At 46.6% G+C, this 12467-nt stretch overlaps 1 protein-coding gene across 7 annotated transcripts in view; it reads left to right on the plus strand.

Moving 5' to 3' along the window:
• The window catches only part of MRTFA (myocardin related transcription factor A), a 199946-nt gene that overhangs the window by 171742 nt on the left and 15737 nt on the right, over positions 1-12467 (plus strand). For all 7 annotated transcript variants that reach the window (XM_032882936.1, XM_032882928.1, XM_032882935.1 and 4 more), the window contains one exon: positions 11141-11196. In XM_032882936.1, the coding sequence (XP_032738827.1) occupies positions 11141-11196 (56 nt within the window). The remainder of the gene's footprint in view (positions 1-11140; positions 11197-12467) is intronic.

A 12467-nucleotide genomic window follows, 5' to 3' on the forward strand; every position in this document is an offset into this window, starting at 1 on the left:
TTCCAGCAGTCCTCTGGGCTCCTCGCACTTCCTTTCTGTAGCTGCCTTCTATGGAGTGTGCTCGCCAGGCTCCAGATACAAACAGTAGGATACGGAATCCCGAATCTGTCTCAGCTGAACTAGGCCCTCACTGGGGTGGGAGGGGAATTGCAAAAAGACCTGATCCGTTGACTCTTAAAAATGCATGCTTTGCAACCCAGGGCGGTGAACCTGAAAAGGGCTCAGGAAATTAAACTCTACTAATTTGTGGGTACCTACATAGCTAGCAGAGCTGAAATTTGGAACTAAGCTGTTGAAAAGAGGATTTATCAAGTCCTTACTAGGTGTACTTTATGGTCACTTAGCCTCTGGTGTTGGAGAGTGAGCAAATGAAAATCCTTTCTCATCTGTGCTGACACCTTTCCTCTGCCTTTTGGACTTAGGGTAACAATGGGTTTGGAATTTTAGTGGCACCGGAATCCTCAAAGAGCTTAATGAGTAAAAGTCTTGAAGCCCAGGAATCTGCATCCCAGAGAGAGTCTTGCACTCCAGAGTCAAGCTAATGCCAGTGACTCTCCAGCTGCACCCAGAGGGACACTGGACCAAAGGCTGCTGATCTTTTCTCTTTTCATTTTTAGTGGCAGTATAGATCACCGTTACTGTCTTCTCGCACTAATTCTCAAGTAGAGGATAGCGTGTCTGTGATTCAAGAGTGATGACAAATTTCTAGGACAGCTGAGGCTGCTGCTTATGGAATGACCCAGTTTGGACAGCTTGCGAGTCCCTTGTCTCCAGGGCTGGGGACCCCATACCATGTCAGTGGTCCCTCTGACAAGTTAACAAACTGCCTGGAGCAGTGTGACAAACTAGTGCTAGGCCAAGGGATGTGACAAAAGGCTCCATTAACTTTGGAAGGAGTTTGGTTATATAGTGACCCCTTCTGCTATGTTGGCGCCTTCAGGGAGGCCTGGAGGGAAGAGGAATGGCAGAATATGTGTCCACTTTGACACTTTTTGAGGTTCTATTTGAAGTCCTCCTTCTGTCCCATTGCTAGTATTAGAGAAAAGGACAAGGCAGCATCTCTGAGAGCACTAGCTGGGAGATGAAAGCAAAATGCAAAAGGTCAGATTAAAATCACCGAGGTTTTTGTTTCTTTGTGTGTTGTTGTTTTGTTTTGTAATTATCACATTGGGGGGGGGGTAGATACTTGATCAGAGATTATCTTTGTGTCCCCGATCCCCATCCCCTCCTCCTACCTCTTTTATGCTGAAATAGAGACAAGTAAAAAGATACAAATTTTGGAATCAGAAGAACTAAAGTCTAATCTCCATTCTGTAGTTGATTAGGATGTGATCTCAGGCAAGTCAGGTCTCCAGTATGAATTGTGGAAAATAATAAGTTCCAAGAAGCTCAAGGAAGATAATTCCCAACACCCTGTACAAACATCAGGGAGAACGGGGAGGCTGTTTGCAGCAACTCTGCATTACTCTTGGGAGCCTTTTTGTCTATCACTAGGTTGGCAGACACAGTCCTACTTTATTTCTTCTCCCCATGTCATTTCCTCTAGTAGCACATGAAAACACAGTAAAGCCCGAAGTCCTACAAAGCTCCGGTGGTCGCCCCTGTCGGCCTTCTTTTGGTATCTCCTGCCGCTCCTGTTCACTCTGCTCTGCTGCCCTGGCCTTGGCACCCTCTGTCGCCCAGGTCGGCTCCCACCCGGGGCCTTTGCTTCCGCGGCTCTCCTGGCCTGGAGGTTCTTCCACGGATGCCTGCGGGGCTCACTCCTTCCTCGGGGCTCTGTTCAGACAGTACTTCCAGAGCGTCTCCTGACCTTCCGGAGAGAGAAATGCTCCTGCCCCCACAGAATGACTCTCTGTCATTCAACTCCTGCTTTATATTTCTTTGTGGCCCACATCACCTCCTGCAGTGTTAGATGTTCATTTGTTTTCTGTGTCCTCCTTCACTAGAGTGTAGGCTGCAGGAGAACATGGCTGTCCTAGCACCAAAACAATCTGACACGTGGGCTCTCAGTAAATATTTATTGGGAGAATGAGTAATTAACTGTTAGCACATCTTAACCTCTTAGGGGACATAAACCTCTGGACCCTACTTCCTCACCTCTTCTCCACCTGGTGCATCATGTGCCCCAGCAGCCCACTGGCCTGGCTCTGAGACCAGCAGCCACTTCCTAAGTGTCAGTAATCCTCTGGACACTGTGCAAGCCTTACTTTGTCTAACCTGCCCACTGCTGCCATCTCTCTTCTCCTGCTCTCGTTCTTGAGGCTGACTCCTGAGAGCAGCTTTGCATAGCTCTCTTCTGCCTCAGAGAGCCACCTCTGGTTCCTTTGCTGGGCTCTCTTCATCATTAGTAATGAACTGAATCACTTAAATTCTGGGATTCTCTTAAGATTCAGCACTGGCAAGGATTTTCTTCTGTTTCTACATAACCTATCAGATTATCTTTGAATGATATCACACACACACACACACACACACGTGTACACACATGCACACACTTGCAACATCTCTTGGTAGGATGTCTCATGATCAACTTGTGCCAGCATGCCCCTAACTGAACAGTCTCTCACCCTATCCCAAGCTTGCTTCTCCTGTAGTCTGAGAGTGTATATGGCATAACCTTTCACCCAGTCATTCCACTTGATTCTTCCCAGTGTCCTCTTGATCGCTACTACACGGTCTTGAAAAGATGCAGGTCTTATTATTTTGCCGTTCCCAGTGTCATAATTGATTTCAGGTGGGGATCATTAGCAGATGCTGAAACAATGAGGTTAAGTGGTGGTTAGGGAACAGGATTTTCACATGGCAACAAATTACAAAGGAGGAAGTGCTGTTTTTAAGATGGAGACATCTCCTGTCACCTTGCGAACTTCTAGCACCATCAGTGGTTGGGCAACATGGTATTATGTGTTTTCTAAACCAAGAGTTACACGTCACCTGTGTAGTCTCCTTGCCAAAAATGTTTAACCTAAGTCTAATCATGAGAAACAAATTCAGAATATAGGACATTCTTTCTGCAAGACAGATGGCTTAGATACTCAGGTTAGTGTCACAAAAACAAAAAAAGGCAAAGACGTACTATTCTAGATTGTGACTGAAGGGAGAGCAACAAAATGAGGTGCATGGTTCTCAATTAAATCCTGGATTGGGGGGAAATCTAAAAGATTACAAAAGACATTTTGGGGGGGCAACTGAGGAAATTCAAATATGGACTGTAAATTAGATTATTGAATCAGTGTTAATTTTCTTGAGTGTGATAAAGGCATTTTTGTTCTGTAGGAGAATGTCCTCAGGAAATGCACACTAAAGAATTTGGGGATGAAATGTTTCGGTATCTGCAACTTTCGAGTGATTCTATAAACAAAAATCGTGTGTGTGTATGCTTGTGCATGTATGCTTGAGAGAGAAAACAAATATGGCTAAAAGATAGCTGGTGGATCTAGGTCATAGTTACATGGCTGTCTATTCTTTCGGTGTATTTGTAAGTTTCGTAGATTCAGAATTAAAAGGGGATACAAGGGGGGCGCCTGGGTGGCTCAGTGGGTTAAGCCTCTGCCTTCAGCTCAGGTCATGATCTCAGGGTCCTGGAATCGAGTCCCGCATCGGGCTCTCTGCTTGGCAGAAAGCTTGCTTTTTCCTCTCTCTCTCTGCCTGCCTATCTGCCTACTTGTGATCTCTCTCTGTCAAATAAATAAAATCTTTTAATAAAGGGGGGGTACAGGGAAGGGGAGCATGTAGACATGGGGGGGCGAAATGAGTGTGTACCAATTACCAGCTGTGTTTCTGCTCATTTTATTTTTTCATATAAAACATCAAGTAAGGGGTGCCTGGGTAGCTCAGTGGGTTAAGCCTCTGCCTTCAGCTCAGGTTGTGGTCTCAGGGTCCTGGGATTGAGCCCCGCAACAGGCTCTCTGCTCAGCAGGGAGCAAGTCTGTTCAAATAAAGTTGTCTAAGGTCAGCATAGATAATACAAAAATATATATATTTAAAAAATAAAACATAAGTAAGAAGTACCCCCCACCCACCCTCCATGTAGGTCTGTTTATGTCACTCCCTTGGTTAATGTGGTGGCCACATATGGATCTCTGGATACAATTCTTTTTTTTTTTTTTTTTAAGATTTTATTTATTTATTTGACAGAGATCACAAGTAGGCAGAGAGGCAGGCACAGAGAGAGGAAGGGAAGCAGGCTCCCCACTGAGCAGAGAGCCTGATGCGGGCTCCATCCCAGGACCCTGGGATCATGACCTGAGCTGAAGGCAGAGGCTTTAACCCACTGAGCCACCCAGGCACCCCCTGTGGATACAATTCTTTTTTCTTTCTTTTTTTTTTTTTTAATATTTATTTATTTATTTGAGAAAGAGACAGTGAGAGAGAGCATGAGTGAGGAGAAGGTCAGAGGGAGAAGCAGACTCCCTTTAGAGCTGGGAGCCCAATGCGGGAATTGATTCTGGGACTCCAGGATCATGACCTGAGCTGAAGGCAGTTGCTTAACCAACAGAGCCACCCAACCACCCCTAGATACAATTCTTAATAGCACTTGAAAAATATCATGCCACTTTCTGCTGGCCCCCTTGGTTTCTGATGAGAAATTTGCTGTCATTCAAATTGTTTTCCCTCTGGTTGCTTTCAGGTTTTTCATTTTCAAAAGTTTAATTGTGATGTATCCTGGCATGAATTTCTTTGGGTTTATCTCTCCCGGGTTGCTCATCCTTTGAATCTGTAGAATTCGGTCTCTTGCCACATTTGGGGAGTTTTTAGCATTTATTTCTTTAAGTACTTTTCAACCCACCTTTTTTCTTCTTCATCCAGGGCTTGGATGATACGATGTTAGTTTTTTTTTTTTTTTTTTTTTTAATGAGTATGGGTGACCTTGTTATCCCTGAGCCATGGTGAAAGTCCTATCTCTTCAGCCGTCCCCTGACAGCAGGGAGGAGAGAGGTGTCTTATTTCTCCTACGTGGGTTACAAGTCCAGGCTCCCTGTTTGGTCTCCACTTATTCCTTGGGGTGTGGGGAGGATATTTGTTACTGGCTGGTGAGAATGAAAGCCCCAGCTTCGTACTTGGCCTTCTTTGACACCTTTGGGCAGGGAATTGGAGAGCTATATTATAATAGCCTTGCAAGACGGGGGAGTCTAGACTTCTGGTGGCAGATGAGGTGTTTGTTGTGGTGTCTGTCTGGAATAGAACGATTATTGTCTAAAAGTTTTGTTTGGCGAGGTTGCCCTTTTTCTGGTCCTCTGGGCAGTGAGAGTAGGTTTTTGTTGCGGCTTTTTCGTCTGCCTCCACTGGCGTTTCCAGATTGTTGGTTTCTTGAGCTCCAAGTCTGGGATGTAGGAGATAAAGAGGAAACCCAGGGAACTCACCACTGCATCGCTCTTTGGGTCCCAAGGTCTCTAGCCAGCTTGCCTTCTTCTCTTCACCTTTCAAAACCTACTTAGGTTCGTTTGTTTTATTATTATTTTTTTAATTAAATAAACTCTACCCCCTACATGGGGCTCGAACTCACAAGATCAAGAGTCACATGCTCCTTCACTGAGCCAGACAGGCACCCCTACTTATGTTTGTTTTATATATAGCATCTGGAGTTTTTATTTGTACTTAGTGGGAGGAGTAGAGAACAGTTTGTTCCATCTTCCCAGATGCAGAAGTCCCTGCAGTAGCACATGAAGGGTCTTCATGGGCTGGGCTCTCCTCCAAACTCATTGTCGCCATATGACCTCCTCCTTGGTCCCACCATATCAAACTACTTGTAGCCCCTTGAACTTGGTGTGTTCCTTTCTATCTTCCTGCTCTTGGGTGTTCTTTAGCCTCACATGACCTCCCCACTCGCCTTTTTTTTTTTTTTTAAAGATTTTATTTATTTATTTCACAGACAGAGGTCACAAGTAGGCAGAGAGGCAGGCAGAGAGAGAGGGAAGCAGACTCCCCGCTGAGCAGAGAGCCCGATGGGGGGCTCGATCCCAGGACCCCAGGACCACGACCCGAGTGGAAGACAGCGGCTTCAACACCCTGAGCCACCCAGGCACCCCCTATGTGGCACTTTAAATTACCTCTGTAGTTGTGTTTCCATCTTGTGTTGTAATTATTTGTCTTTTTCTTTAACCAGACCATGAACTTCCTTGAGGGCTGGGACCCTATTCTGTTTATCCTTACTCTCAGTGACGAGCATAATACTTCAGAATAGTTTACTGGATGGGTGGATGAGTGACTATATTTTTAATTTCCTTCCCAGGTTATTAAATGCATTTATCTCCTGCACCCCATCCCCTGCCCAAGCCCCCAACTTCGTATCCAATGTGTGTTTGCCTGCTGCTTCTACAGTGGAAAAAGAAACCCAGCAGGCTTTCCTGAAGGAAGGTCTCCTCAGACTGTGGCACTGCATTGACTGCTGTTAGCTATACTGTGTTCGTAGCCTCCTTGAGTTCCTGTGAGTGTAGACTTGGTGGTGAGCTTCTGGCAAAAGTATCTTATTGAGGATGGGAACCATCATTTTTATTATGCCAGCGCCTAATAAAGCGACATTCTGACACAGGCACTTAGTAAATACTCCTTAATGATAATGAGGAAATGAGTCTTGATGGCTAAGCTGTCTTTCTTTGCTGAGATGCGAGGAAAGAACAGAACTGTTCCCTGAACTGTTTTGTGAATCCAGAAGATTTTCATTTGCCTACATGTTTAAGTAAATCTCAGGCTGTTTAATGTCCTAATTTGATGCTATAGGTTGGTTTTTAAGGGTCCTTATACTCCCTCTCTGAGTGCTAGATTAAATCCAAACTGCTCGATTTCCGTGCTCCTGCACTGTAGGTCACAAAGTTCAGTGGACACACTGAGCATGGCATTGAACTCCCCCTTGGAAGCTGATGGCAGTATATTTTTCAAAAAATTAAAACTAGGGCGCCTGGGTGGCTCACTTGATTAAGCGGCTGCCTTTGGCCCAGGTCATGATCCTGGAATCCCAGGATTGAGTCCTGCATTGAGCTCCCTGCTCAGTGGGGAGTCTGCTTCTCCCTCTGACCCTCTCCCCTCTCATGCTCTCTGTCTCACTCACTCTCTCAAGTAAATAAAATCTTTAAAGAAAAATTAAATGGTTTTTCTTTTTTTAGTTCACAAGGCCCTCATTTAACTAAGGCAGGAAACATGTAAGGAGAGAAAGAAAATGAGCATTGGAGAGAGGGAACAGAATATAAATTGGTGTTCTAGCCAGCCAGGGGTGAGACCCACATCTAGAACTGAAACTGTGATTAAGAACGTCACACCTCTTAGCCACTTCTGTTCATTTGATTTCCGTGAGGAGCTTGGTTATTTTTCCTTTCAGTACTGCTGCACACTTCCCTTTGTGCACACAAAGCAGTAAAGGGTCCCAGTGGAACCGGCTTCCAGACAGTGGGAGTAAAGGGTCAAGAAGTGCCCTCCCACCCCAAACATGTCACAAGCCACATGCATAGTTCTTGGGTATGCATCGGTTTTGGGGGCTTCTCTTAAAGACTGCCTTCTAGGAGTTTCTGGGGAAATGAAATTTCTGAGTAACGTCCTGGCTCTTGCGGCAAAGCTGTTAAGACAGCAAGGAGGAGGGAGATGGAGGTCCAAGGCAAATGTAGCCCTCCTCATTGGACACACATTTATGGGTTAACTTTGAGTCTTCTAGGGTTTTTCCACAAGCAGAGGCCTAAACTTTAAAAACTATTTTCTGCTTTGTTGCACTTGGCTTGTGAAGCCCCAGGTGATTTTGACTACACACGGCCACTCACTCCTCCCAGGAAGTCCAGGGCTTACCTTTACAGCCCTGTGTCTTGGCTGCCCCAACTCTAGTCTCTCCCCACGGGAGCCCAAGGAGCATCCTACAGGAATCCTGACAGCAACCTGGAGGAGGAATAACTCCCTTCTTCTGTTGGAAATAGCTCTGGAAGTTGCCGAACCTGTTCTCAGAGAGCAGAGTTAACAATGGGGAAAGAGTAGCACAGAGCGAGTATGGGCTGCTCACAGACTGGGACGAACCAGCACACGTGTCAGAAGGTTGAGACCAGAGAAGAGAAGGTGGACAGAACTAGAGCTGGGCTGGGGCCCACCACTCAGTGAGTGACCGCGCAGGTGACTGTGCTGTTAGCTCCATCACATAAAATAAGAAGGGTCCTATCCTCGTGGGTTGGTAAGAGGATTCAGTGTGCTGATAATGTTAAAAAGTGAAATAGTCTTGTGGGATTGGTAATGACTGTCTTGAATTCTTTTCTTGTCCTGATTTCTGGTTTTCTTGATCAGGCCCTGAGCAGCTGATAAATTCCTCTGGTCTCTCCTTACCCCTCCCACTTGTTTCCTAGTATCAGTGCTGAAGGCTGCCCCGAAGCTCCACGGTGAGCCCCAGGCTTCAGACCGTGGCTTTCCGTGCCTGCGGTCGCTTTGAACCCCTCTTCACACCTGTTGTGCTCAGTGCTGTGGTCAAGCTGACCTTTCCAATTGCCTGTACTCAGCCCTCTGCTCAGGCAGTCCACGTAATTGAAGCCTCCTTGCCTCCCCATCCAACAGAGTCGTCCTCCTCTACTTTGTGAAGTTAGGAAATCCACCCAGAGGAGTGGGAAGAAGTCTACTAGAGGGTGTGGTAGAGTGAGGTTGTCATCCTAACTCTGCCACCTGCTGGCCTTTTCTATCCTCTTGAGCGTACCCTTATCTAGAAAGTGGAGTATTACCTACCACATGGGATCATTAGGAATATTAAATCAGATAATATGTTTAAACTATCTGGAACAGGCCGACCACATAAGTAAGCACTCTGTAAATACTCATTTCTCCTTTGCTGTTACATGAAAATTCCCTTACCAAACAGGAAGTCATATATGCAACAGCCAGTTCTCCTGCCTCTTATCCCTCTTCGTGCTATATCATCCTTGATGAACTCCCCTTCCATCTAGAAATTCTATGCGTTGTGAGTTGTTCTTCCAGAAATTGGATTTGTGCCTTACCTCTTGGGATAGCCAGGGTAGGTTGTTGAGGCAGCACACTAACCGGGGTTTTAGATAGGTGTGTGGCTGCACTAACCAGGGTTTTAGATAGGTGTGTTGCTGTGGTACCAACACTAGCAGGCGTGTGTGGGAATTGAACCTGTGATTCAGCTACGCCGCTGCATCTGGTGACAGAGCACTTCTCGTTCATCTGTGTGTGCTCCACTTGCTTCCGAGCACTCTGCTTCCATCCAGCTCTTACAAGAGTCCTGAGAGGCAGGCAGATTCTCACTCTACAAAAGAAAATGAGACCCAGAATGCAGTCCCCTGTGTCACCCTAGTAATGATTGGTAGAACCCAGGAAGACATCACAGTTGCCTTGATTTTTCTATCTGGGACTTCTGTGAAGTTTTGAACCCAGATGAGAGCCCAAATTCTGGCCATTCACGTCAAAGTTTAGAAGGTTTAGAGCTCTACCACAGAACCTTCTTGCTTTGCTGTCACTAGTGTATACCTTGTACCATTTCTTACAGAATATTCTTTAGTTCATGGAATGAATTTGCTGGGCACCGTAGGCACCAGGGATTCTGTCAGAAACAAAGGAAAGAGTCATGCCCTGATGGAGTGTGTCCTAATGGGAGGCTGACAATCAACCAGTTCAAGAGTGTCCGTAGTGATGAGTGCGGTGCAGGGGAATAAGGCGGAAAGGAAGCTGGGGGTGGGATGGGGCAGGCACTGAGTTTTCACTTTGATTCTTTGTATTTACTGTCTGCTCCGTGAGAGTGGTCTGTCACACCCTATCCCCAGGTTCTGGCATGTCAGGACTTTTGGAGACTGGTTTTAAGAGGTGAACCAGCTTTACCCAGTAGAAGCAGGTGCAGGAGCTGTCTGCTTACCCACTGAATTGCCCAAGACCTCCCCAGCTTAGGGCAGAGATAGCCTGGCTAATGCCTTGGAATGCTGTGGTAGGTGGGGAGGGAGGCTGGCCGTGCTGGTTTTTCTTAGAGACTTTTTGTTAAATCTAGAGCTCCCCCTGCCGGTAGAAGACAGGGAGGGCTTGCAACTGACTTTTAAAATGATTCTTTTTCATCCTAAGAGTTCAGAAATGTTTGTTAAATAAGGAGTGCTGGGACATTTAGATCTGCTGGGACTGTTGTTGCTGAGGCCCAGCCCCCAGGAGTGGATGGGGGGAGGAAGCAGGATAGGGTCATATCTGTGCTTTTGCTACTTTTAGCTTCTCCCCTGTGCTCCTACCACAGCCAGCAGCCTATCAAAAGTTACCTCCACACACAGTTTCATAGCTGTTCTGAAATTCTAGGGCAGCAGAAGTGAAACTGACCACTGTCTTGTAAATTTCTCTCTTATTGCTCTGGTTCCCTACTTGAAGTGAGTCAGGCCTTTTACCCCTCTCACCCTCATGGTGTCCCAGTTCATCCTTTGTCTTTATAGCCAAGTGTTTGATACAAAACTCTTCATTGTGCCGCATTGTGCCGCATTTGAGATTTGGTCCTGGTTTGGTCTGGTTTGCTGCCTCGAGAGCTGTGGTCTGTGTAGCGGTAGGCTTCAGGGTCTGTAGGGAGCCCTTCCTGTCAGCTGCTGGTTGTGTGCACCGGGGTCAACCATACACTTACTGTGAAGTTCTTTGAGCCCTCAGAGATGAGATTCAAGGTGATTTTAGCGGCACTGTTATATTAGCTGAAGTGAAGAAGGAAATGGCATCCAAGCAGACGTAGGTCTTTCTGGTGGAAGTTTGGTCACTTTGTGATTCTGAATTAGGTCGAAAAAGTAAGATGAACCCAACATACAGCCGTGGTCCTGTCTGTGTCCCTGTCTTTACCAGAGTGAGCTGGGGCCCAGCACACATTCTTGGAGGGTTGACTGGTCAATAAGGATTGTGCAGCTAATGGTCAAGTATTGGGTCCAGGATATTTTTTACATTGCATTCCATTTGTGCACTTTATAGAGCCTGAGCGTAGGCAGTGACTGTTCTCATTAGGAATGAACTAACCAAAACGGTTGTAATGCGGGTAGCTGAACCGTGAAAGATACGTGCTTACTCAGGTGCCATGTTCTTCTTCACTTCCGCTGATAAGATCTTCATCTTCTGCTAAAGTTAACTTAAATTAAGATGCTTTCTCCAGTGTAAATTGTAGCTGTACACATGATGCTTCATAAAAGTAATTGTTTTATGATTCTTTTCCCAACAGCTTTGAAAAGTCCAGCTGCGTTTCATGAACAGAGAAGGAGCTTGGAGAGGGCCAGGGTAAGGCCTTTATTCCCCGAGGGCCTGCAGAGCCCAATGCAGGCATGGCTGGTGTATTCCTTCCAGCCAGTCCACACCTCAGTTCCAGACACAAAGCGTTGCCTTTTTCTGTTCCGTCCCCACCCCGGCCGTCTCACAGCATGGAGTGATATGGGATCAGGATTTCTCCTTTTCTGCATTTAAGGGTGTATCAGTAGTCCTCCCTTCTGTTCCTTTGGAGACCGCTGGTCTGTTCCCATCTTTCATCCCACCTGCCCTTTTATAGATGTCGGGGTGCGAACACCAGCCACGGGAAAGCCCGCTGAGGACTGGTCTTCCACGTCCTTGGCTGCCGTGCCCATGCCTCTCTAGGAAGGGCATTCCAAGGGGCAGGAAACCTCACCAGTCTCCATGTGCCCTGATTAGCCAGTGTCCACTGGAGGCAGTGAATGCAGAAGCTGGGCCCCCAGTTTGAGCCCCGGTTCCTGCTACAGCACCTGGCCTGCTGCCTTGTCCCCCCTTGGTTTCAGTTCCCTCAAGGGCCTCAGGGGGATATTCTGCTGCCCAGTGTGGGCAGAGATGGGGAAGTCGCCAGACATGCTTCCCCTCCACCCCCTTCACTTTTTTCTTTTACGTAAAAGACAAGGAAAGAGAACCTCCCTAGTAGAGGACCATACAGGTCAGGCTCCCTAAGACCCACAGCTCTTGCAGAGACTGAAATACTTATTTCTGAGACATTTTTCTGTCTTTATTTTATTTCTTTAAGATTTCTAAGGAAAATTATGATTAATTCCTAGAGTGAGTGGGAAGAATGAGGTCGTACACCAGGAACCAAAGCAGTAACAAGCTGCACTGGTGTAATTACTGGGAGGAGTGGAGAATACGGGGCGGGGGACCTCGTCTGGACCCCAGACCCAGCTGTAAGACTTGGTGCCATTACCTGGCCTGCTTCTCGAATCGGCAAGGAGCTAACAAGCTCGGTCGAACCGCTGTTACTTACCGATTACTTCCACGTGCCAAGTGATGTCATTCTCCTGGTTCTCACTTGGGCTCTTAGGGGTTAGGTGCTCTTCTCTTCATTTCGTAGCTGCACCTGGGAGAGGTTAACTCAGTTGTCCAGCTAGTAAGTGGCAAAGCTGAGACTCAAAGCTTGGTCTGTGGACTTCAGGTATTTTCTTAATTAGTGCTGCATTCTAGCTCGCCCACAGTTCAGAATCTCGGGTGGCTTAGAAAACACGGCTCCCTCTGATGCCTGTGAAGACCTGTGGTGTTGGACTCCTGTTCTACCATCT

The sequence above is a fragment of the Lontra canadensis genome, unplaced genomic scaffold (genome assembly GCF_010015895.1).
Source record: "Lontra canadensis isolate GAN:19392208 unplaced genomic scaffold, GSC_riverotter_1.0 scaffold84, whole genome shotgun sequence".
Classification (NCBI taxonomy): Eukaryota; Metazoa; Chordata; class Mammalia; order Carnivora; family Mustelidae; genus Lontra; species Lontra canadensis.